Here is a 27,383-nt window from a genome sequence, read left to right on the forward strand (position 1 = left end):
CATATCCACTCTAGCTGCTAACTCATTTCTTACACCTGTTCGCACCCTCACTACTTCGTTCCTAACCCCATCTACCCACGATACACCAGCCATACTCCCCAGACACTGCATCTCAAACACATTCACTTTCTGTCTCTCCATAGCTTTCATTCCCCACAACTCCGATCCATACATCGCAGTTGGTACAATCACTTTCTCATACAGTACTCTCTTTACATTCATGCCCAACCCTCTATTCTTCACCACTCCCTTCACTGACCCTAACACTTTGCATCCTTCACTCACTCTGACGTACATCTGCTTCCACTCCACCATTTGTTACAACAACCCCTAATACTTAAACTGGTCCACTTCCTCAAGTAACTCTCCATTCAACATGACATTCAGCCTCGCGCCACCTTCCCTTCTCGTACATTTCATAACCTTACTCTTACCCACACTAACTCTCAACTTCCTTCTCGCACATACCCTTCCAAATTCTGTCACTAATTGGCCAAGCTTCTCTTCCGAGTCCGCAACCATTATAGTATCATCGGCAAACAACAACTGATTTACCTCCCAGTCATGATCATTCTTGTCTATAATTTTCAATCCTCATCCAAGCACTCAAGCATTCACCTCTCTCACCACTCCATCAACATACAAGTTAAACAACCATGGTGACATCACACATCCCTGTCTCAGCCCCACTCTCACCGGAAACCAATAGCTCACTTCATTTCCTATCCTAACACACGCTTTACTACCTTAGTAGAAACTTTTCACTGCTTGCAACAACCTTCCACCAATTTCATATAACATCACATTCCACATGGCTTTCCTATCAACTCTATCATACGCTTTCTCCAGATCCACAAACGCAACATACACCTCCTTACCTTTTGCTAAATATTTCTCGCATATCCACCTAACTGTAAAAATCTGATTCATACATCCACTACCTCTTCTAAAACCACCCTGTACTTCTAAGATTGCATTCTCTGTTTTATCCTTAATCCTATTAATCAGTACTCTACCATACACTTTTCCAACCACACTCAACAAACTAATACCCCTTGAATTACAACACTCATGCACATCTCTCTTACCCTTATATAGTGGTACAATACTAAAAGTAAGCCTACAAAATAAAAAGCAATCTTCAGTATATGAAATATACATTTCAGCATACACTATGTGCTGGTTCTGACAGGTACTCTAGCTGTAACTGAAAGGATTGTTATTTAAGACACCACGCATGACCTTACTCATAGCAGATGATGTTCAGCTACCAAATTGCTGTGGTAAGTTCAAATGAGCCTCAGCTAGCAGGTCTCCCTTATATACACTGAGTTCGTGCGGCAATACACCTGCCATAGACCAGGAGAAACATTATTTCTTTGGTAAATCAGGTTGCATTCACAACCAAATCTGCAGGAACAGAAGAAAGTGGCCCTACTGGAGATTCCCTCAGATGCTGGTAATTTGAAGGCCCAGCAAAGGTTGAATCCAAAGGGCCAGAAGAAAAAACTCCCATAGGAGCCTTCCTTGGAATCTGGTATCTTGAAGGCCCAGCCACAGACAGATCCATAGGTTGGAGTGTGAAAGAGTCAGAAGACAAGTCAAAAGGACCTGGCCTACACCGTACCATGAGTGAGCTAACTATAGAGTGAGAGGATCGATGCCTTTACTATTCCAGCTATCAGTGAGGTGTCCACAGGGGACGCAAGCGTACTAAATCTAGTCGGACTGGTGCGACCTGCATAGTGGAACCCTGACCCCTAATGCTATAAATAGGCTTATTAAAAAGTAGTAACCTGAACTATACTATACTCTTTGAATGAGAAACTATACTGGACAAGTACCCTCCCCTTCCCACTAATAGAGCTAAATTAAAATGCCTTTCTTGTAGTATTCTATTATAAATTTAAAGATAAAAATTAGCTACAGAATTCATAAAAAAAGCAGCAGAGAAAAAATAAAAAGGGCTCCAATAAAATCATTTATGGAGTAACATAAAAACCTGGATAACGCTATAGTAACAGCAGCCCAGTCCAACCCTATGCAACATAATTTGTACACAAATTGAATTCTAAGCTATCACTATACCACAGGAACATTTCCCATTAGAAAAAGGCATACTGAGACATGAACAGCACCTTCACAATAGTATAGATATTAAGACACACAAAGAATTTATCAAAATAACACCAAGGACTAAAAAACAGTGCATATCCTAACCCATTACATTTGATTAAAAGTTGAGGCTGATCCAACAAATAATTCAACAATTTTACACTGACATTCTATTAACCCTTTTACCCCTAGGCTATTTGAAAATTTCCAACCCTTAACCCTCAGGGGTCATTTTTTTTCAAGCACATTTTGCAGTATATATTTTTTAAATTGCTCTAAAGGTGTCTGGTTTCAGTTCCAGTTCCATCAGAATAGATGCTCACCGGAACGTCGGCCAGGCAAGTCCAACCCCCCACTGTGGTGCCCTACCACAGCAGTAGCCTCCCCAGTAAACAGCTTAAACTCACGGCCCTGGGCGGGGATCGATCTCTTGCCACGCGAATGCGAGGCAAACACGTTACCACTGTACTAGCCAGGAGGCTTAATTTTTGTCATAGAGAGGTCAGGTTGGTCTCATTCTCTTGGAAAATGCCCGAAGTTTCTCAAAAAATTATAAAAAATGTGCAAAAAAAATTTAAATAGCAGTTTTTTGCAAGGACGTACCGGTACGTCCATGGGGGTAAAGGGATGAGTTTTGTGAAACATACCAGTACGTCCTTTGGGGGTAAAAGGGTTAACATGTAATTCTTGAACCTCTCTCTATTTTAAAAGTGTATGGAATAGTGAAAGTGAGTGGGAGATGTCACTTGCTAGCAAATGAACATAGAATTAGAGGTGCTGTGGTGGGTTTCTAAAAAAACCTAGAACCTTTGGGTCTTAGTTTTACAGACTGAGTATGCACTTGCATGTTGAAACACTGGCCCTTAAGCAGGGAAGATAGTATTTCTGACATGTCCTGGTACTGTATATTGGATTTTTTGTTCCAGCCTAAGATTTAATTTCTTAGGGGCCATCAGTTCTTAACCCAAAAATACCTCAAAACAAAGGCAAAACTAATGGTAGTTCAGTAAATACAACATACTGTACTACTGTAGTCCTAAATCGGTACACAATTAATAACAGATACCTGGAATAAATTTACAATGCTCTTGTTAAGGGCAGCAAAACCCTTTATGATATCTACTGGATAAAGTTATTATTCATGCAGTTTATCACATTAAACAGAATAAGAAGGAACTAGTGATGAAATGAATTAAACCGAGAAAATACCTGGGTCCAGTCCTGAGAAATACTGTAAGACAAATTTATTAAATAATTTGTATTTTTCATAGCATACAAACCTGTAGTAATTTTTAGGGGTATTACTTTCAGCAAAGCTGAAAGACAAGCCATGATAATTTTTAGTGAGGGATAACTAACTCAACCATTTGTTAGTTAGGGGGGGGGATTAGCACAGCTACCACGCTCACTCACACACCTGGGCTGAGCAACCACTTTTGCTTTCTGGCAGGACTTCTTGGGGGACCGGGTGGCGGGCCACTTTGTATAAATAGCACCAGGTTTTAATGCTAGGAAAAATACATATTATTTAACAAATTTGTCATTTGTTCCTGCACAAATACAAACCCTTCACTATTTATAGGGGCGACTCACTCTTGGGAGAGAGGAAGTCCTTACCACCTGGCCTTGGTTTGACCTGGGGTCCTCTCTTCCTCAATGTATGGTCGAGTGTAGTAGGAACCCTACCCTCGCTAAAATTAAGTGCTGCAATTAGTGTATGCACTATTAGCGGCCTGCAGAAGCATATGTGTTTATGTGACTAGCAATGTGGTTTGTCTTTAACGTTCAAACTCGATATCACAGAAGAGTTCTTTCTAGACTTGCCCAACACCATACCTCAGAGAGGTATTGCGGGTACAATTAATGTTATTCCTATACTCAGGATGCACACGAGAAATGAGTCTTACCTGCAGAGAGGTGATGTCAGCTGTGCTGAGGACTGTGTTGCTATTTTCCCCAGTCATTCTACTCGTTCACCCCAGACTAACCCGGGTAACCTCAGCCCTCAACCCTCTGCTACTTGTCCAGCAAAGAACTTGAGGTGTTTTAGACCACTTGTTGAGCAGCCACAACAGGATCAATGGAGAACATATCCATGTTACTGTGGGTTATGTCTTGCAAGAACTAGGCGGTGAAGGTCGTCTGACGCTTCCACACACTCGCTTGTAGTATCAGCACCACAGAGTAGTTCATTTTGAAAGCCAGAGACGTTGCAATGCCTCTGACGTCATGAGCTCTTGGTTGTTTGGAAGGAGGAGGATCTGGATTAAGGGCACAGTCAATTGCTTTCCAAATCCATAAGGAAATGGTAATCCTGGTGATCCTCCTCTTGACCTTACCTGTGCTAAAATAACAGAGCTGATTCACGGGGGGTGGGGCCTGCTGACGTTATCTTTAGGTAACACCTCAGACTCCTGACTGGGCAAAGTACCAGTTGGTCTGGATCTTTGGTTACAGAACGAAGGCTCTCTATCCGAAATGGGCCAAACCTAGTGTCCAGCACACTCGGATTTTGAGTATTAGAAATGAACTCAGGGATGTAGCTAAGGACTACTTCTCCCCATCTACAGTGGGAGACATCAGAAGATGGACCATGCAGTTCACTAACTCTCTTGGCCAAGGCTAGAGCGAGTAAGAACACTGTCTTCTACGTGATTATTATTATTAAATGCTAAGCTACAACCCTAGTTGGAAAAGCAGGATGCTATAAGCCCAGGGGCTCCAACAGGGAAAATAGCCCAGTGAAGAAAGGAAATAAAGAAAAATAAAATATTTTAAGTATAATAACATTAAAACAAATATTTCCTAAAAAAAACTATAAATTTTTTTTTAACAAAACAAGAGGAAAAGAAACTGGATAGGAGTGTGCCCGAGTGTACCCTCAAGCAAGAGAACTCTAACCCAAGACAGTGGAAGACCATGGTACAGAGGTTATGGCACTACCCAAGACTAGAGAACAACGGTTTGATTTTGGAGTGTCCTTCTCCTAGAAGAGCTGCTTACCATAGCTGAAGAGTCTCTTCTACCCTTACCAAGAGGAAAGTAGCCACTGAACAATTACAGTGTAGTAGTTAACCCCTAGGGGTGAAGAAGATTTGTTTGGCAATCTAAGTGTTGTCAGGTGTATGAGGACAGAGGAGAATCTGTAAAGAATAGGCCAGACTATTCGGTGTCTGTGTAGGCAAAGGGAAAGAACCGTAACCAGAGAGAAGGGTCCTATGTAGTACTGTCTGGCCAGTCAAAGGACCCTATAACTCTCTAGCGGTAGTATCTCAACGGGCGGTTGGTGCCCAGGCCAACCTACTGGCGATCTGCTGCCTGGCAAAATGGTTCGTAGGGAGGACCCTTCAGGGACTGAAAGACCCGAATTACGTTCCAAGTAAGAGGTCTAAGTTCCGACTGGGGACAAGTAATCTCATAACTTCGTATGAATAAGGAAAGTTCCAATGAGGTGGAAATATTAACTCCTTTCAGTATAAAGGCCAGACTCAAGACTGAGCAGTAGCCTTTGACTGCCGAAACCGAAAGAAGAATTTCCTCCCTGAGGTATACTGTCCAAGGAACTCCACTATCGTTGAGACAGTGGCATCGTGGGGAAAGATACCTCTTTCAAGACACCAACCACATAAAACTGACCAATTCACCTGGTAGACTGAAGCAGTGGAACGTCTATGGTGTACAGCCATCCTCTTCGCAACCTTTTGCGAAAAGCCTCTTTGTATAAGAAGGTGCTGGACAGTCTCCAGGCGTGAATTCGAAGCGATGCTACGGCTTTGTGGTAGATTTTGGCATGTGGATATTTGAGTAGGTCGTGACGTGGAGGGAGTTCTCTCGAGATCGTGAGGAGTTGCAGAAGGTCCGGAAACCATTCTGCATGATGCCATAGCAGAGCTATGAGAGTCATTTGTAAGTTCTTGCTTAACAGAACCTGGCTGATGACTTATCTCATCAGACAAAACAGGGGGAACGCTTACACATCCACATTCACCCACCGATTTAGGAATGCATCTTGCCAAAGAGCTTGAGTATCCGGAACTAAGGGTAAGTACAACAGGAGCCTGAAGTTCAGAGCCGTTGCGAACAGATCCACAGTCGGGGAACACCATAAAGTCAGGACTTTGTTGGCTATTAGATAATTTAAAGACCACTCGGAGCCCACTATGTGAGTCGCTCTGCTCAGAATGTCCGCTAGCACATTCTGGTTGCCTGGAATGAAGTGAGCTGATAGGGTCACCGAGTTGTCTTCTGCCCATCTGTGTATCTAGCAGTAAAACTGCTAGATGACACAGAGGCTGCGTAAAGGTACCGCCTTGTTTGTTTAGTTAAGCAACCACTGTAGTATTGTCGCTCATCAATACCAAGGAGTGCCCTGCCAGGAACTGGTGTAACTGTTGGAGGGCAAAGAAGGTTGCCCTCATCTTCAAGAGATTTATGTGCTGATACCTTTCAGATTTGGACCATTGGCCGGAGATGATGTGGTGCAGTATGTGGGCGCCCACCCTTCTTTTGCCGCATCTGAAAAGAGGATCAATTCCTACTGAGGAACAATAAGATCGACCCCTTTGCAGAGGTTCAGATCTGCTAGCTACCACTTGAGGTCCGTCTGCTCCTCTTGTCCTATGTGGACAAGACAACCCATGGAGTCGATGGACTGATTCCATTAGCATTTTGCCACTGGATGCATCTCATCCTGAAGCAGCTGTTGGGAACTAGACGGGCCAGAGATAAGAAGCAACCGAGCAGGCGCAGCCAGCTCTGTGCTGGGAGCTCTTCTCGCCAGAGAAAGGGTTGTAATACCTTCCTCAGCCTCTGAAGCCTTTCGTCTGATGGAAATGCTTTGTGCCTTAAGGTATATAATTGCATATCCAGATATACCAGTCTGTGAAAGGGAGCCAGATGAGACTTCTCGAGGTTTACCATGATCCCTAGATCCTCGCAAAACCTTAGAAGCTCGTCTTGGTGGTGAATAAGGGTTGCTCCAAGTCTTCTAGAATCAGCCAGTAGTTCAGGTATCTTAGGAGACAGATACCGATTCTATGTCCCCAAAAGAACATGACAGTGAACACTCTCGTGAACACTTGAGGTGCTGTGGAAAGATCGAACCACAGTACAGTACCTTGAACTGGTAATGCTTCTGGTCTAGCATGAATCTTAGATACTTCCTGGAAGACGGATGGATTGGGATCTGGAAGCATGTGACCTTCAAATCTAGAGTGCACATGAAGTCCTGAGGTCTTATTACTTGTCTGACCGTGTTGGCTGTCTCCCTCCTAAATGGAGTTTGTTCGACAAACTTGTTCAGAGTAGAGAAGTCGATGACTGGTCTCCGGCCTCTAGACGCCTTTCTCACAAAAAAGATTAGACTGTAAAAGCCTGGTGACCCATTGAGAACCTCTGGGAGAGCAATCTTCTCCAACAAGATCTGGACTTCTGACGAAAGGGCTAACTCATGTGCGGATCCCTTCACGTAGGAGTTTGATGGAAATGGCACTCAAATCAGTGGAGGGAGAGATAGAGTGAACGGGATGCGATACTCTGAACGAATCACTCCGACTGTCCAGGGTTCAGCCCCGAAAAGAAGCCACCTCTGCCAGCGGCTCTCCAGGCATCCCTCCACAGGTGGGTGCATAGGAGGATTGCCTGTCCTGGCGGGGTCAGCCACAGCCATATCCCCTCTTCCCTCTGCCTACATAGAAGGACATTGCCTTGAAAGGACTGTTTGGACACCTTAGGACCCTGCTGTTTTGGGTCTCTAGCCCTCTTTGTCGGTGGTATAACTGTTGGTCTGCGCTGTGGTTAAGTAGGTAAGGCCTAGAAGTTACAGCTTTCAGAATAAGAGAGTGGTAATTGGACTTTCTCCATTTCTCAGCCACCCGCTTCACATCCTCAGGGTTGAACAGTGAGCTCTTCTTGAGAGGAGAGTTCCTAAGCCTTGTCACTTTGTTCTAAGGGAGTTGTCTATGGAACCTTCCTATGACAGCATCCCTTCTTTTCAAAATGGTGTTGGCCCAAAGGCTCACCGTATGATGAGGAAGGAACTCGACTGCCCGAGCGCCGGACAATAAGAAAGTCTCTATAGACTTCTTAGTGGACTCCCGGGACCAGTCATGAGACCGAACCAGTTGTCCTACAGACCCCAACCAGAAGTCAAGCCCCGAAGTAGCCTGCATGGCATACTTGGCAACTTTCTCTTGATTGAGGATCTCGGAGGCCAAAAACAAGAATGGCAGTCCCGTCAACTTCTCAAAGGTCGAGCCTTCTCAGAGTACCTCTGTAGAGTGGTCAAGAGGCAGTGTTGGGAGAGGCTCACTGAGGATCTTGTAGTACCTCTTCTGCAACACAAAAGGAGGCAGGAGGAGTTTGGAGGAGTTATATGAACGTAGAGAAGCAAAAGAACCTGTGGCCTGAGACATATCCTTCTACTTGGCACCCTTCAACCCCTTTGACCAGGGAAGAGCTGTGCTGGCCCTCAGGGTTTCCGAGTACCATAGAAGTGGTCAAGGACTGCATCCTTACTTTCAAGAGGGGCTGCTAATAGATTTGGCAGCCCATTGATGGCATGGGTGCAGGCTAAAAGCTGCCAGAATGCCATTATCTTAAGGCTAGTGGAAGCTGGCAAAAACGAAGTTTCACTCATCCACTTCCGAGCTTTCATCCATAGGAGCCCAGAGTGGGTCAAGATCATTATCAGGATAGACCGAGGACGGGGCAATCCTCATGGATGTGCTGGGCTCCCTTTGCCTATCAGGTTGAGGTAAGGGAGGTCTGGCCAAAGATTTGGTAATAGTGAACGGATTTTTCGGCTCTGCGCTGAGGCAGAAGTTCTTCCATCAGTGTCTGCCTGACGGCCTCTACTGATCTGCGAGGGAGATGGGACTACGCAGAAGAAACCACGTCGCACCATGCTGGAAGATGTGCCTCCCTTAGTTCTATCTCAACAAGAGTAAGGTAGAACAAGTCTTTATGGGATGGATGTATTCTCTTCCTCCTCCCTTTGGGTCTGGCCTGTGGTAGCTTGAAATGCACGGGACTACCCTGTGGTTCTGGAGCACTCTCTTCCTTGACCCTCTTGTGAGAGATGGGTTTCTTCTTGCGCAGCTCCGATGGAGCGGAGTCCGCTGAACTAACCCCTAGGATCAGTAGGAGGAGAGGAGACTAGGACGAGAGGCGACAGAGGAATCCTGGGAATGCTGCCCATGGACTTGGAACAGGGAATGGCCACTGTCAAAGCTTGCCGCACTACGTTAAATAGTGCCTGCAGCCATGGGGTCTTTTGACTGGCCAGACAGTAGTACATTGGATCCTTCTTTCTGGTTGCGGTTCATTTTCCTTTTGCCTACACACACACACACACACACCGAATAGTTTGGCCTATTCTTTACATATTCTCCTCTGCCTCATATACCTGACAACACTGAGATTACCTAACAATTCTTCTTACTGCACTGTAATTGTTCAGTGGCCACTTTCCTCTTTGTAAGGGTAGAAGAGACTCTTTAGCTATGGTAAGCAGCTCTTCTAGGAGAGGGACACTCAAAAATCGAACCATTGTTCTCTAATCTTGGGTAGTGCCATAACCTCTGTACCATGGTCTTCCACAGTCTTGGGTTAGAGCTTTCTTGCTTGAGGGTGCACTTGGGCACACTATTCTATCTTAATTCTCTTCCCCTTGTTTTGTTAAAGTTTTTATAGTTTACATAGAAGATATTTATTTCAATGATGTTGTTCTTCTTAAAATATTTTATTTTTATTAGTTTCCTTTCGTCACTGAGCAATTTTCTCTGTTGGAGCCCCTGGGCTTATAACATCCTGCTTTTCCAACTAGGACTGTAGCTTTGAAAATAATAATAATAATAATAATAATAATAATAATAATAATAATAATAATAATAATAACAATAATAATAATAATAATAACAATAATAATAATAATGGGGGGGTTGTTGGCCCCCGGTGTGCTGGGAGGGAGGTCCTTGGGTCGGCATGGATCACAGGGCTTCGAAACCTCTGGAGGATTCTTAGTCCTCTTACCTGGTGGCTAGATCGGCACAGGCCTTCCCTTAGAGGAAAAATCTGGGCATTGTCGTGTGGGCGACAATTGTCTCGGGGCAGGTGGAACCCCATGAGACTGGAGAATCACTGATGTCATTTTCTCCTAATATGAGGTTTGCCCTGGGAAGGAAAACCTCCTGCAGTTAAAAAGGGTGATGGAATCTCGTTCGAGTACGAAGAGACCACCAAAGCGGGAGGAGACACGTCTTGCAAGGATGGAATTTGAGACATCTCTGCTATGAAACATTGGTGCGTCACGTGGTGCAGCCACGTCATGCGATGTTGCTCTGTTACGCGATGATGCTAAATCACGCGACACAGCAAGAGACTGAGCATGAGCAATAAAACGAAAACCCAAGGGAGGAGTTAGCCGGGATCATGAGTCCAGGTCGCGCCACCATAGGGAAACGTCATGACGAGAACCCAAAGGATCTATGTCATTGATACCTGAAGGGAGATGGGATACCCCAAGTATCGCGTCGCGTGAGACCACTGGTTTCACGCGACAAGGAGCATGAAGAGAACCCAAAAGAACTACGTCATTGTCGACTGGAGGGAGATGGAATCCCTTAGGAAACCTGTTGTGTGAAGTGTGAACCCACAAGATTTATGCGACGCCATAGATGACGAGAACCCAAAGGAACTACGTTATGAGAGCCAGCAGACTCAGCATAACGGAGGTCACAAAGAGCCCATGGACTCAACATAACCACAATCACAAGAATGTGAAGGTTCTACATAACCTGAGACCAAGGACTCCCTGCCACGAGAGCCCGAAGGCTCTATGTGACAAAGGGCATGAGAGCCCGAAGACTCAGCGCAACCCTTGTTGCGAGATCCTAAAGGATCAACGCAACGGAAGACCTGGATCTCCAGGTCACGAGAAACCGAAGTCTTTAACTGACGGTTGGTACGAAAGCCTGAAGGTTCAGCATAACCACGGTTGAGATAATTAGCCAGCTAAACACAACTAGAACTCGAAAAGTTCCCGTGAGATCCCGAAGGGTAAACACGACTGTCATGAGACCCCGAAGGGACATCATGACTAGAACCAGCAGGTTCAAAAAGATGTCTCCTAACAGACTGAGGAGGAGCACGTCCCAGATGGAGAGGGGGATACAAACTCATCTACCTGACCGACCCCCAAAGGGGACCGTCTTGCAGAGACCGCCCGAGGGGGAGTTTGCCCAAGCTCTACCTCTCTCGAGGGGGAAGTTGGTTCACCTGAAGGAGAACTAAGTTTACAGCAATGCTCTGCCTCCACCCTTGGAGGAGAAGCGACATCACAACGTTTCTGCTACCCGCTAGCAGTCCTCTCTCTCGAGAGAGATGTGTTCCCCGCCTTGAACTCTGTTCCTTCACCGCCCCTGGGGAGTCAACAAAAGTCCTCGGCGTCGAACTCAGGAGACCAGAAATCAGATGACCGGCTGCAGCGCCTGCGTCCACAGGAGAATCGACCTCCACAGAGGAAAGAGATGACCGCCTCCTGTCCACTCCCAATTGAAGGAGTTCAAGGAGAATGTCCTTCAAAAGGGGACCATCAATACCCAGTGATGGCCAAAAAGACAATGTTAGAAATAGAGCAGGAACTCCCTGGGGGAAGGGGCGGAGCTGATTCACTAGGGGGGCAGCGCCGACACCTTGCCCACAAGGTTGACCTGGAGTAGCACGATCTGCGTTGCTAATTGGATGATCCCCGGAAGGGATTGGCAGATGAGCAGCTTCAGAAAGAGATCAGGGGGTAGAAGAAGAAGACCGCAGTTTCTTCGACTTCAAGGAAGACCCCGAAGGAGAAGAATCACGCTTGGCCTTCTTCTTCCATTAGCAAAACCTCTCTGGGTGGCAGACCACTTCCAGCACTTATCACAAGGGTCGTCCCTGAAACATTGGTGGCCCCAGCAACCCAGACACAGCTAGTGAGGATCCATCTCTACAGAAGACATGACAGTACTACAAGAACGGCCTTCAGGACCAGGACAAGTACACATGGAACTACCACATGCGCACACAATCTAAAAAGAAAAAGAAAAAGAATTATATCAAAGCAAGTCAAAGCGGAAGAGAGCGACAGTGTGTCCATTCTCTACCGAGCCAGAAGGCAAAGTGGTTGCTCAGCCCAGGTGTGTGAGTGGGCGGGGTAGCGCACTCAACCCCTCGCTAACTAGCAGTTGGGGTAGTTATTTCTCACTAAAAATTATCATGGCTCGTCTCTCAGCTTCGCTGATAGTAATACCCCGATAAATAGCAAAGGATATGTATTTGTGCAGGAACAAACCGGAATATGTAGTATCATGCACATATGAAAAAAGAAGTAATTAACCACTAAATGCCAATGGAAGCTTGAGTACAACTACAATTGAAGCATCTCGGGTATTTGAAGACCATGGAAGAGGGCTAATTCTAGGTACTGTATAATAGGTTCTCAGTTTACGATGGACGTCTGTTTCTATGTCGTAGTGTAAGTTAAATTTCAGAGTAAGTCATAACTCGCCTAAATACTGTACTGTACATAGGTACTGAAGTCAAAGCCCTATGCTAATGCAGTAAAGTTATACACTAAGGCATAACAATACTGTACTTTATGATATGGAATCATTAGAGTAAAAAAAACTATCACAAAATTTTAAAAGTGATTTCCATTTTTCATAATTATACAAACATGAGTTCTTCTAAAGGAGTGTGATTTTTACAAAGCTGGAAATTCAGTCGTTAAAATTATAACAATTTTCCCAAAATACAAATTACTTGTAAAATTTCTAATTTGTTTCTAGACAAATATAAATCTTTGTCCTTTAATACGAGACTTATCCTTAAGTTGGAGGAAGTCTCCATCATCAAATTGGCTTCCTAAAATACTGGGATGTCTACTTTATGCAGTCAGACATCTTAGGACTATTTGTAGGCTATAGGCTAGGTAATGTCTAATGACAGCCAGTCATGGAAGAACTCGTACCCTTGTAGGATACTGTTTCTGTAATGTAAAGCAATTGTAAATGGTTGGGTTTACATTTCAATCAATCCTTTCCTTTATTAGAAGGATGGCGGAATGAATACTTCTATTTTACTTACAAAAGAAAATATACTCATTAGTGAAGTTTACCTGCAACAACATCCATTCCAGCAACATAACGGTGCTACTGCTGCACTCCAAGGAAGGTTAAGGAAGAAGAGGAAGAAAGGCCAGATATTCTCATTATCATCCTACACTGATGGCACAACTTCTACCTTGGATGCGCTGTCATGTGTGGGAGATAGGTTTGCTAAACTACTGGCACAGGTCCTATGGTAAATGTAATGGACAGTGACTTGCATATGCATTCCTGAGAGTTGTGGGCTGTGAATGTTTGACATTTCCAGACACCTTTTAATACTTGACCCATTGACAAGTTCTTCTAAAAGGCTAGAGTTGTTCCAACTCCTCTGACCTCATGAGCTCATGTTTGGCCAGTCCCTCAGGTTCACTTTATTGATGACCTCACAAAGCCAAGAAAAGATGGTATTTTTGGGATTTTCTTCTTTTGCCTCCCTGAGGTGATGAATAAGTTCTGTATCCTTGATCTAGAAGGCTGGGTCCTATTGGGATAGCATCTTAGTATCCCCACTAGGCAAAGAAGCAAATTTTAAGGACTGACAGTCATCTCCTTAAAGGGAGAAACAGTAAAAGAGTCAAATCTTCCTACATGTATAGCAAGGTTCTGAGTTTTCTCCAAAAATGCTTGAGCAAAAGAGAGAGAGAGAGATCTGCCCCCAAGTGCTCTAATTGAGTAACGAAATCAGACAAGCTGTGTAGTTCCCATACAGGGCCCACACGTTAAGTCGAAGCCAAAGAGAGCATGAACACTGTCTTCAGTGTCTGTTCCTTATTTGACACATTTTAATGATTCATAGGGAGCCCTTTTCAGAGACCTGAGAACCTTGGTTACATTCCAAGTGGGAGGTTTGATTTCCCGGTGAGGTCAGGACTGCTCAAACTCATTAGTATTGAAAGTTCCCACAAGAGAAGAAGTCTACACCCATCAATCTAAAATCTTAGCTCAAAACTGAGTGATATCCTTTTGCTGCCTAGACTGAAAATAGTTTGTCCCTTTGCAGGAAAATGAGGAAGTCTGAAAAATAGGGGCTCCGAAAGGAGAGGTACCCCTTCAACAACACCAACTGTAAAAAGACTGCTAACTTGGCCTGGTATGCAGCCAGACATCTGTGCAGTGCCTTGTGATAAACTTCTTGCTCTGAGGAACTACTGAAAAACTTCCACCCATGAAGTGGAAGAGATGCCACAGAGCTGTGGTATTTCTACAGGTGGGATTGACATAGAAAGTTGGGCCAATGGGGTAATTCCCCGAGTCTCGATCAGTAACATGAGAAGGTCTATGAACCATGCTGTTTGAGGTCATCTGGGTGCCACTTACATCATCCTGCAGTTTTGGGTGGACTTCAGCCTACTGATTATTCTACCCTGATTATTCTACCTGACAACTTGCATCTGTTTGGCCCATTGATTGTCCAGAAGAGGATAAAAGTGTTCGTTAACCCAAAATCTTTGGACCAGTGACCTTAGAGGAGAGGACAGAAGTTTATGCCAGATCCAGTGAACTAAATCAGCCAAACAAAACAGGGGCATAGGAAAGGGTCAGTTTGTAAAGTGCTACAGCGATAACACTGCAATAAATTGAGTTACAGAAATGTGTGGCCACACAATCCCCCTTTAGCTTGGATCATGCATTATAGCTTTGTCTTTCAGGCTATGCGCATGGAGCTTATTTCATTTGAGGCAATTGCTTTATATTTTCAGTTTGCATTTATTTTGATTTGTGTACTGTACGTATTGTAATTTGAATTGATCTTTTTATCTTTATTGCCTTTGATATTAAGGTGTCCAGTTAATCATTGTTGTAACTTTTACAGAATAAAGGCAAGACCAATTCATGCCCTCTTGTTCCTTTCATTGATGAATTGATATGTATCGCTAAAAACTTGCAGACTGAGTTAACTCCTGCTTGAAATAGTTCCCTGGAAGTGAATTCAAAAGTGCTGATTATACCAGATGTCTTAGTGATGAGGGTAAATTAAAAGTAACAAAGGTAAGAATGATAGTAGCGAATGTCCTTTTCCTGAGTGCTTCAAAGGTGAAGATCTATATTTTGGAATTAAAGCCACCAAGCAGAATTTAGAGTAAATAAATGAATTCTTGCGCAACTACTTTGCTCCTGCTTTCATCTTTATCGTCTGTAAATTAATTACCTGCTTAGCATCTCACGAGAACTTCTTGGACGGAGTCAAAATAGCACAAGTTTGAGGTGGCTTTGGTACTGACAAAGCAAAGTAGATATTCAAAGATTTCATTTGGAATTAACTCATAAGGCAGAACATTAGTGTGAAGGCTTGTTAACTGCAACTTTTGATGTATTAACCGAAATGGTGTGCTCGAGTGGTTGTACTCATATGCCCAGGGAAAGAGCTTTGTTGCCTCCTGCAGGGAGGTTTTCCTGGAAAACATATTCTACGCAATCCCAGTCTTCCATATAAACATTGATAAAATAATACATATAAAATACTTAAAAATGCTAAGAGAATTTTCTATTTACAGCTTTTTATATAAAAATTATCTCAAAAGGCTTTTAAACAAAAAAAAATCAAGTCAAGAAACAAAAAAGTAAATAGAGTTTGAAGTAACCATGAACTAACATTGTTTTAATAAGGCTGAGTTTTGCTCTTTAACAGGCTATGCATATCATAAAAAATCATTACAAACAATAGAAACTTATTTTAGAAGATATACTAGTTTATATACAGTTAACCCTCCTTATCCTCGAATTTGGCAACTGCAAATTCAATTATACACGATAGACCATTTGGTTCTAAATTACACAAAGAAATCAATTTATGCACGTTCCCCCAAAAAGGTGGTCAATAAATTAAAAAAATAATTCCAGAGACAAGGATTATTATAAAATCTCCCAGAGCCAAAGGAGAGTCCCTTTCCCCATTGTGATACTTGGTTTTAAAGGCAAGGAAAATTATCTTTTAGTTCTCTCCCCTAGATGAAAATAAGGGTACACTCAGACACACAAATCTGTTTCCTTTCTCACTGGGCTAATTTCCCTGTTGGAGCCCTTGGGCTTATAGTTGGGGTGACTGTATTTAATGTTAACGTATTATGATATATCTAAGGAGGTTTTTTTAAGTACCTGTACACATTTTACCTTATAAATTTTGCATAAATCATAACTATATCTTTTAATTTACAATCACATTTTCAATAAAGGATGCAAATAAAATTTCATGATAAAATAAGAACACAGGGAGAGAGAGAGAGAGAGAGAGAGAGAGAGAGAGAGAGAGAGAGAGAGAGAGAGAGAGAGAGAGAGAGAGAGAGAGAGAGAGAGAGATAATAATAATCTTGTATGTCAAGCCTGAGTTTTGTTTGTGGCACAGGTGTTAGTGTTTGTCTTATCAGTTGTAGCCTGTTTCTGGGCTCCACCATGGGAACTTTGGTTTTAAAGACACTGGTATATATATTTTCAGATCTATTACAAATATGAAAAAGGAATGTTAAGAAGAGTGGAACATATGTTATGTTTTGATATTGAGAAAAATAAGAAATGATCAATTATCGGATATTATAAATTCATTATTTTTTTTCCTGAAATGTTATATGTTAACATGATTATTTAGATATCTTTATTTACACAATCTTATTCTTTCCAATCTACTTTTTCCGGCAACTTTTCCAGAAAATTATCCTTGTTACAAAAAAAAATGTAATTTACTCTCACTCTCCCTTTCCCCATTGTTAGACTTGTGGTTTTAAAGTCAAGGAAAATTATCTTTTAGATTCCAACCTAAATAAAAATAGAAAGTCTACAAGGGTTGAATGGATTTAATTCTATTGTTTTATGGTATGTCAAAAAGAGTTTTTCTAAGTAAAGGACACAATTTTACCCTAGTAAATACGAGTTATCTGATATTAAGAAATTTTGAATATATCCTAACATGACAAGTTAGGTGAGATTAGGTGCGGTACTACCGGTTAGTGCATATGCCCTAAATTACCCTGTAACTTCAATATAGTGTGACATCAGACATCATAAAAAATCGGATTATTGATGTTGAGCTCCATTATAAAGGGAGGATTAAGTAAATTAATTATTTCTTTGCTCAGAAAGGAGATTCCAAGAAAAGATGCAGGAAAAAGATTAATTGGAATACGATTATCCTGTGTAAATGTAAATACCTTAAGAGCCATATCAATGTGATAAGAAACCATGTACTGTATATTCCCATACGTATCTTGATTGTGAATCTAAAAATTTGATAGAATAACACTACCACCAAGAGCCTGATAAAAGGAATGAAAAATCATCTACATACATAAATACCTCAAATAGATGTAAACACACAGCAAGAATGAGGATTTACAATTAGGTTTTAGCCAATGGGAGTGTACAGTAATAATATTCACCGATGTATGACAGGACTACAGTGAGCCCTCGCTACTTCGCGGTTCGACCATCGCGGATTCACCACTTCGCAGATTTTTTTCATAACCCATGTATATACATATATTGCGGATTTTCCGGAAATTTCGAAAATACCGCGATGTGACCGACAGTGCGAGATTGGAGAAAGTAAGGAAAATTGAATCATGATTGATTTTCAATATAAATGAAACTTTGAGGAGCAACAAAGATATCATTTGTTAGAGAGATAGGGAGAGGTAAGGAATGGGAGGTAGTGAAAAGTAGCCCACAGAGAGAGAGAGCCTTACCTTATTTTTTTTTGTTTGGGTTCCCCCAGGTCCCTCAGTGTGAGGCACCTCGTATATCCACCAGAGAGTTGCTAATACATCTTCCGGTGTATTTTGCATCTTCCAGTCTTGGATGGTCTGGGATGCATCTTAGGTATTTATCGAGCTGCTTTTTAAACGCATCTACGCTCACTCCTGATATGTTTCTTAGATGAGCTGGCAGCACATTAAATAGTCGCTGCATTATCGATGCTGGTGCGTAGTGGATTAATGTCCTGTGCGCCTTTCTCAGTTTACCTGGAATGCTTTTTGGTACTATTAATCTACCTCGGCTTGCTCTTTCTGATACTTTAAGCTCCATGATGTTTTCAGCAATTCCTTCTATTTGCTTCCATGCTTGTATTATCATGCAGCGTTCTCTTCTCCTTTCTAGACTGTATAGTTTTAAAAATTGCAGTCTTTCCCAGTAATCAAGGTCCTTAACTTCTTCTATTCTAGCAGTATAGGACCTTTGTACACTCTCTATTTGCGCAATATCCTTTTGGTAGTGTGGGTACCATATCACATTGCAGTACTCGAGTGTACTACGCACATAAGTTTTGTAAAGCATAATCATGTGTTCAGCTTTTCTTGTTTTAAAATGTCTGAATAACATTCCCATTTTTGCTTTACATTTAGCCAACAGTGTTGCTATTTGGTCGTTGCATAACATATTCCTATTTAAAATTACACCAAGGTCTTTAATTGCTTCCTTGTTTGTGATTGTCTCATTATTAGGTCCCTTGTATGCATACACCATTCCTTCTCTGTTTCCATAATTTATTGATTCGAATTTATCGGAGTTAAATACCATCCTATTTATCTCCGCCCATTCATATATTTTGTTTAGATCTCTTTGTAGTGAGTTCCTATCTTCATCACAAGTAATTTCTCTACTTATTCTTGTGTCATCGACGAAACTTCTCACTACGGAGTTTTCAACATCACAGTCTATGTCTGAGATCATAATAACAAATAGCAGTGCAGCTAATACCGTACCTTGGGGCACACCAGATATTACCTGGGCTTCATCTGATTTCTCGTCATTTGCAACCACTATCTGTTTTCTGTTTTGCAGGAATTCTTTTACCCATTTTCCTATCTTTCCCACAATATTATGCTTTCTCATTTTTTTCTCCAATATGTTATGGTCTACCTTGTCAAAGGCTTTTGCAAAATCTAGATAGATCACATCTGTGTCTTTTTCATTTATCATATTATTGTATATGTTTTCATAGTGAGCTATCAGTTGGGTCTGTGTACTTTTTCCAGGTACGAAACCGTGTTGACCCATATTAAACAAATTATTTTTGACCAAATGGTTCATTATTTTCTTTTTTATTACCCTCTCATACACTTTCATAATATGTGATGTTAGGCTAACAGGTCTATAATTGCTTGCCTCTAGTCTTGATCCACTTTTGAAGATAGGGGTTATATAAGCTAATTTATGTTTAACATATATCTCGCTCATATCTATACTCTGTCTTAGCAGCATTGCAAGTGGCTTCGCGATAGTGTTTGCAGTTTTTTTTAACAAAATCGCTGGAACTTCATCTGGTCCGGCTGCCGATCCATTTTTAATTTCGTTTATAGCCGTGACAAGATCTGCTTCATTAATATCTATATCCGTTAGATATTCAACATTTTCTTCTCTCATTTCTGTTTCATTATTCTCATTCGCAATTCTTGGCGTGAACTCACTCTTATATTTTTCTGCTAATATGTTGCATATTTCCTTTTTTTCATTCGTTAGCCGTCCTTCAATTCTTAGAGGGCCTATTTCTATTCTCCTTTTATTCATCTTTTTTGCATAGGAGTAAAGTACTTTGGGGTTTCTTTTTATATTTTGAAGTGTCCTTTCTTCTAAGTCCCTTTTTTCATTTTCTTTCGACTGCAGAGAGAGAGAGAGAGAGAGAGAGAGAGAGAGAGAGATAGAGAGAGAGAGAGAGAGAGAGAGAGAGAGAGAGAGAGAGAGAGAGAGAGAGAGAGAGAGAGAGAGGTTTAAGTGTAATAAACAAAAAAATTTGATGGGTTATAACACATTGGTGCTTATGTAATATCAACTGTATACTGTAGACGGTTTGAATAAGTTAAGAAATTGTATAAACGATACTTTGGTAGTGTATTCGTACACTCTCGAGCGGCAGCTAGATGTCAGCTGATCTAATCACAGCCAAATGTAAAACAAAAAGAAGTCAACAATACTCGATTTTTAAAACACACCCGAAATTTAAAAACAAAAGTACACGCTTTCTTAATGTGCAATTAACTATTTAAAGAGTAGCAATTTTCTAGAATAAGATGATGTTTCCCAAAAAATAGTGGTTTGCTGATGAAATCGGATGCCGTATTTTTAGCTATGATTGAAATGGATGTACCTGTAGACTCGGCATAATTTTTTCGTTTCGTATTTAATTGACACTAAGAAAACTAATTTTAGTTTCTTCATCTAAATGTAAGTATTGTATAACACGAAGAGAGAGAGAGAGAGAGAGAGAGAATGAATCAGCTGTTGTAATCAAATGGCGTGTTTTTGTTTCGTGAGAATTTCATCGCCACGACTATAACAACAACATACTGTACTGAACTTTACAGTATTAGGCAGACTACAGTGAACCCTCGTTTATCGCGGTAGATAGGTTCCAGTCGCGGCCGCGATAGGTGAAAATCCGCGAAGTAGTGACACCATATTTACCTATTTATTCAACATGTATATTCAGACTTTTAAAACCTTCCCTTGTACGTAGTACTGTTAACAAACTACCCTTTAATGTACAGAACACTTAATGCATGTACTACAGTACCCTAAACTAAAACAGGCACAAATATTAAAGGTGATTTTATATCATGCATTTCCTAAACATGCTAAAAAGCACGATAAAAAATGGCAACCAATGTTTTGTTTACATTTATCTCTGATCATAATGTAGAAACAAACTGGAGGTAGAGCTTTGCTTATTACCCAGACATATTTCCCATACTTTTCCCTTAGAACTACATCACATCTTCCTACTTTAGATATATATATATATATATATATATGTGTGTGTGTGTGTGTGTGTGAGTATATATATATTTATATGTATACACATATACATACCTACATATATACATAAATACATGCATACATATATATATATATATATATATATTACTGTATATATATGGGTTATGGAAAAAATCCGCGAAGTGGTGAATCCGCGATGGTCGAACCGCGAAGTAGCGAGGGTTCACTGTACTGTAATATGATAAAGTAAAATATTTGTAATCTATTTTATATGAAATGGGGCTTTTTTTTTTTAAAATTTACATTTACGTATGTAAAACAACTCTCTCTCTCTCTCTCTCTCTCTCTCTCTCTCTCTCTCTCTCTCGTAAATTGTTTTCCTGCTTTGCTACGTATGTATGATTTTATATAGATACGGTAAATAATATTTGTAATAACATATTTTATAAAAGCTTTTACTGTAATATCATTATTTATCACTTTCATCATGCGCGTTAAATGCCTTCGTTTGTTTACTGAGCGTACTTTATGACGCCGGCGTTTCAGGCGGCGTCATAAAGAAAAACATTTCATTTGGAAGTCCTAAGAAAAATTAAGTAAAACATTGGTAATGACAAAATCAACATACTGTACTGAATAATCAATATAATCGATGCAAAAACTAACCTATACACAGATGTGTAAATGCGTTTGTTTCTTCATTATGATCAGAGATAAACGTAAACAAAACATTGGTTGCCATTTTTTATCGTGCTTTTTGGCGTGTTTAGGAAACGCATGATATAAAGTCGCCTTTAATATTTGTGCCTGTTTTAGTTTAGGGTACTGTAGTACATGCATTAAGTGTTCTGTACATTAAAGGGTAGTTTGTTAACAGTACTACGTACAAGGGAAGGTTTTAAAAGTCTGAATATACATGGTAAATAAATAGGTAAATATGGTGTCACTACTTCGTGGATTTTCACCTATCGCGGTCGGGTCTGGAACCTATCTACCGCGATAAACGGGGGTTCACTGTAGTTACAAATCCACTACTAGGGCCTAATCTTAATTTTTTTTTAGTTTGTCAATGTACACTGCAATTTCGAAACTTGAGGCACAATGAATGTTAGGTAACACTTATTGATATAATGGAAACTTAAAAAGTACTCCCTAAAGCTTATGGCATAATTAATGAAAAGGTAACTCTAATTGAAATACACTAACATTTAATAAATACAACTACATATTGTGCATATCACAAACCTGGTGACATATTATCACAGTTGAAATCTCCTCCCAAGATTGTGCATACAGCAAGCTCATCTTCTAATTTTGTTTCTTCTATGAATCTATTCACTAAAATCTCTGCTTCTTCCAGCTGTCGAGCTATAATCTTATCTTTTCCTTGATATGCCTGTATGTAGAGAAAAAAAAAAAAACTTTCTTATAACTTGTTTTGAAATGAAATATAAAATACAAAAATGTGATGCAAACACATGAAGTCAAATAATTACATACTCTCTTATGTAATAGACATTAACTAGGCTTAAAAGCATTTATCACAATAACCACTAAGTTGTACTAGTCAGGGTCCCTAGAGATTGCAAATGTAGCAGAGTGAAGAAGAGATGATGGATTGACAAGCTAAGAAAATTTGCTGATACAGACTGACATAGATAGATCATAAACTGATGTGAGTGGAAGGACATGTTAGGCCTTTCTCCTGCAGTGGACTAACAATGGATGATTATAATAATGATGATGATGATGATGTAATGTATATACAGGATATATATATATATATATATATATATATATATATATATATATATATATATATATTTGGGCTCAAGCCATGGCGTCCTGATGGAAGGTTCCTTTTTGGTAGCTTCCTTGGGTAAATAACTACTAAGATATTCCCAGAGAATTTAACCACAGGTTATCACAGAATTCTAACTTCTGGAGCGAGTATCCTAAAGGTTTCCCTTTAAGACATCGTATATCAACAGGGGACGCATGTATTAACGCGCCACATAGCTATCTACACCCCGAACAGAGTTAATGCTTCGGTGTGTAAGGGCTGAGAATAGCTGGGAGCCGTTCCATAGCTAATCTCATTCGTGGCTACTTCTGGTACTCGAGACGTAAACAAACGGGCGCCATTGCTTAAATGACGTCACGTCCGTCTTTATCCTTTGTTCAGTAGCTCGCCCTACTTAGACGGATTTTCCCTGTGCTTTACTTATCGCTTTGCATCTACGTAATGTCGCTACCTTCAGCCTCGCCTTCTTCTGGAAAGTTGAGTACAAGGTTCCAGTATTGTTTAGTTAAGCTCTGACCGTAAAGTAAATATTACTTTCCGAGATAATTGCTGTTTTGTGGCAGAGCTGTGCCTCTACCGGACCCGCCATTTTATGGCATCGTTGTTGTTATGCATGCCTTATTTAGTTAGCCACAACAACGCTTCCGGCCTTATTTACTAATCGATTACATTAGTTTATTTAGTCTTCATAGCTAGGAACTTTTATATCGTGTTTCGACGCTTTTTATCGGTCATCGATTGACCTCATACCAGTCGGCTTCTATAGCCCCCAGGCCAGAGCGCCTATTTATAAGTGTTCATGCATGATTTTTTAGTGATCCTAGACTAAGTTATGAAGATAGTGGCATTATTTTACAATACTTTCGACCGTGATGCAAGTGTTTTTTCGCCTTCAGGGACCATATAGGGGATAGGTTAGTTAGTGTCCCTTCCTAACCTAACCTACTTGTAGGACCCCTATATGCTTCCTTCATCCCCTGCCTTGGCATTCCCTCTGTTTAGCCTTGATTCCCTTTCTAAGTAGAGGGATCAAGTGTCTAATGGAGTATTTATCGCCTCTCAGTCCTCCCTAAGGGAATGAACCCCCCTTAGGGTTGCGTCCGAGAGTGAGGAAAGGCTAGCCCTTCCTCTATGGCTAGGAATAGTCTATGACTGTCCTGCGATAGCGATATGTCTTCTATCTTTCCTAGTTCAGGGCTCTTAGCCCTGCTCTAGGTTAGGTTTTGGAAGGTTACTCTGTCCCCTGCTGAAACTGTACCCATGCACCGTTTCAGCTTGGCTGCCTTATCTTAGGTTAGGGAGTGTCCTCCCTTTCCCTAGTGGCCGCTCTGGTACAGAACCCCTTCCTTGGAAGACTCTTCTCTTCTCCCCTCCCCACCTATCTCTTGTATAGCCTAGCCTACACTTAGGTTAGTCTATACCCATCTGTCCCCTGTCCTACAACTCCTCCTTAGGGTGGAGTGATAGGGCTACCCTGAGCTTCCATGTGCAGTCCGCTCTGGTACATATACCCTTCATAGTGTCCTATGGGGTTAGCCAATGGATGTGTTCTGCATGTGGAGGTCTCCCCCCTCTTTGGGTGTCCCCTAGCCCTCCCTTGGGCTACCCTAGCTCCCGGTCCTCTGAGACCCCTGCTCCTGGGTGATAGAGCCTGCCTCTATCATGGGTACACCCTCTCAGGGGGGGATGTCTGGGAGTCCATGACTGGACTTCTTACATCCCTCCCCCTGTCTCTCTCACTATCCGGGTGCTGGTCCCTTGCCGCCTCCACTGTCGGCGATACCCGCCTCCTACCTTGGTGACTCTCCCCTACCCTCATGCCGCCAGCCCCCCGCGTGCTGGGGGACTGTCGACCGCCGCCGGCTCCCGCCGATGGCTCTCCTCCTTCCTCCTAGCTTCGCCGTCCGCCTGCCGGTCGGCCACCGGAGTGCCGGCATCCACTGCCGGCAACCTGGTTCAGCTATAACCATCCTTGTCCCAGTCACCAATCCGGCATCCTCCGACTGCCGGAGCCGCCGCTCCTCTGCCGGCGTGCCGCCACCCTGGTATTACTCTTGACTTACATATTGTCTGTTCTAATGCCAGAAACTCTGCTGGAGCGGCCTCCGGCGTGCCGGAGGTCTGCCGGAACCCCCCGGAGGCGTCAAGACTACTTGCACCCCCTTCTGCTAGCTATCATATGAATACTGATAGCCCTACACTGCAAACAGATAGCCTGTTTACACTCTTAAGATCAGTGCCTTGGTACTGTTCTATTAGTAATCATGCTGTCTCTTTGCATTCTTCAAAATTCCAGCATGCTGCGTGCATCTTAGCGCGGCTGGTTGCCGGAAGCAGTTACCCTAAGGGACCTGTTAGCTCCCTCATTTGGGACTGAGTGATCTCGGTCCCAAACTTATCCTTGGTTTTCCATGGAATTCCATTGCCCTGTGGAATTTTAGGGAATACTATCCTGTGCCTTCGGCCATCTCGGATTATCCAAGGATAAAGCTTGCGGTAGCCAGCCGGGCGGGATGCATGGAGTATGTTTTCTTTACTACTTCAATCTCTATGCATCACACCCTTCATTAAGTTAAAATTAATGATTAATCTTAACTTAGCTTAAGAACCACTCTTATGACTACCCCCATACTCATTTTCTCTTTCTTCCACAGGAGGAGCAGATGAAGTGTGACTTCGACTTCTGCGCTGTGAAACGCCCGCACTTCTACGGGCATACGGCTTGCAGGACTCACGCCCCTTGTGCTAACAAGAAAGGGGATCTGAAGTTCTGGGACCCACTGAATTGTACGGTCTGCCAGGCTCACCTAGTTGATGCCTTCCATAACCCTCCCTCAGCGGAGGTCAGGGACACTTCTCGGGAGAAGCTACGCAAGTGGGTGCGTGGCTTCCAGAAGAATGCCACCGGACCGTAACCTGGCCACTGAAGAAATGAGGTCACTCCTGTTCCCTAAGGCCTCCCCTGATTCAGTGGTACCCAAGGATTTGATTCCCACTGTCCAAATTACAGTGGAACCTGATGTTGTCATGGCCCAGTCCATGCACGAGTGCCGTTTGGATTCCGAAGATGACGAACATATGTCGGATGTCTCGGAAGACACGGAGAAGACCCTTATGGCTCAAAGAGCTGAAGATGACGAAGACCAGGTGGAATACGCCGAGTCGGAGCAAGAGGTCGCTCCTCCTTCCATCTCCGCCCCTACTCCTACACCGACGGAAGTGTCTATCCCGTCTACCTCCACGACCCCGGATCCCTCTTCATCCACTCAAGAAATGATCCGGTTGATTAGAGCCGTCATGGACGACAGGCTAAAGGAGAACCAGGAGTTCATCAGGTCCATGATGGGATCCAGAGAACCGAAGCGGATTTCGGTTAAGGATCTCCCCGCTTGCTCACATGCCAACCCATGGAGGTATGCTGAGCACATGGTTATCGCGACCGGCAGGATCTTCGTCAGCGACAAGATCGGCACGGTCCCTTTGGAAGACGTGGAGTTCTTCCCAAACTTCGAGGCCTACCCGGACTGTTACGTCCGACTTCGTTCTGAACCTGCCTCTAAAGAAGAGACCGAACCGAAGGAAGAGATAGTGTTCGATCTCGCGAAGGCCCAGGCTATGCTAGCCAACACTTTCAAGAGTAGGGGTTTTACCTGCTCTAAGCTTCCGGCCCTGAGCAAGAAGCACCCTACTTATGTCGCACCTGAAAATGCGGTACTTCCATTCTTGGAAAAGGCCTTCGCTGCGTGCCTTAAAGCTGTGGAAGAGGGGAAAGCCTGCCCTGCACTGGAGGAGTGCAGACCCTTCTCCATAGTTACTCCCCCTGACGCTCGACACTGGAAGGACATCCAGCATACGTTCGTCGTGGGAAAGCTAGATCCTGACGTCGCCGGACGTCAGTTTAACGAAGACCTCCCGAAGCTCAACGATCACCTCCTTCGTCGGGAACAAGATACGAAGGAGAGGCTCGCAGCATCCATGTCCCACCAAGTCCAACTTGAAATTATGGCCTGTGACACCAGAGTACCAGACCACTACATGGTACTTGCCAAATCCCACATGGCAACCTTGATGAAGGACTTATACCACTTCATGAAGGCTCGGAGAGCCTGTCGTGAATTCGTGTTCGCAGGTGCCACTGTGAAACACGAACCCCGGAGGCTGATTTCCTCCAACATCTGGGGCAAACACCTCTTTCCTTCTGACCTTGTGAAGGAAATCACCGACAAAGCCGCCACGGAGAATAGGAACCTTCTCCACAAGTGGGGCATGTCAAGAAAGAGGAAACCCTCTCAGGACGACGGACCTCAATCTAAGAGGAAACCCTCAAAACAGAAACCCCAGCAACGTCAACCAAGACGTCAGTTTCCAGGACCCGCTACCTCCCAAGTGGCAGCTCAGCCACAACAGACCTTTCAATTGGTCACCCAACCGGTGTTGTCACAGTCACCGGTCTTCACCCCTGCTTTCGAGCAACAGACAACTACCTTTCGTCCCAAAGGTAGAGGCTCAAACAGAGGTGCAAGCAGAGACGCGTCTCGCCGTCCCTCCAGAGGCAGAGGAGGAAAGGGAGCTAGCGGCCGAGGCAGCAAGCCCTCGGGACACCAGAAGCAATGAAG

The 27,383-nt window shown here is 42.7% G+C and overlaps 1 protein-coding gene across 5 annotated transcripts in view; it reads right to left on the minus strand.

Annotated features, from left to right (window-relative positions):
* The window catches only part of LOC137645707 (sphingomyelin phosphodiesterase 5-like), a 184,096-nt gene that overhangs the window by 31,837 nt on the left and 124,876 nt on the right, over positions 1-27,383 (minus strand). For all 5 annotated transcript variants that reach the window (XM_068378572.1, XM_068378569.1, XM_068378570.1 and 2 more), the window contains one exon: positions 22,209-22,359. In XM_068378572.1, coding sequence (XP_068234673.1) covers positions 22,209-22,359 — 151 coding nt within the window. The remainder of the gene's footprint in view (positions 1-22,208; positions 22,360-27,383) is intronic.

The sequence above is a fragment of the Palaemon carinicauda genome, chromosome 8 (genome assembly GCF_036898095.1).
Source record: "Palaemon carinicauda isolate YSFRI2023 chromosome 8, ASM3689809v2, whole genome shotgun sequence".
Classification (NCBI taxonomy): Eukaryota; Metazoa; Arthropoda; class Malacostraca; order Decapoda; family Palaemonidae; genus Palaemon; species Palaemon carinicauda.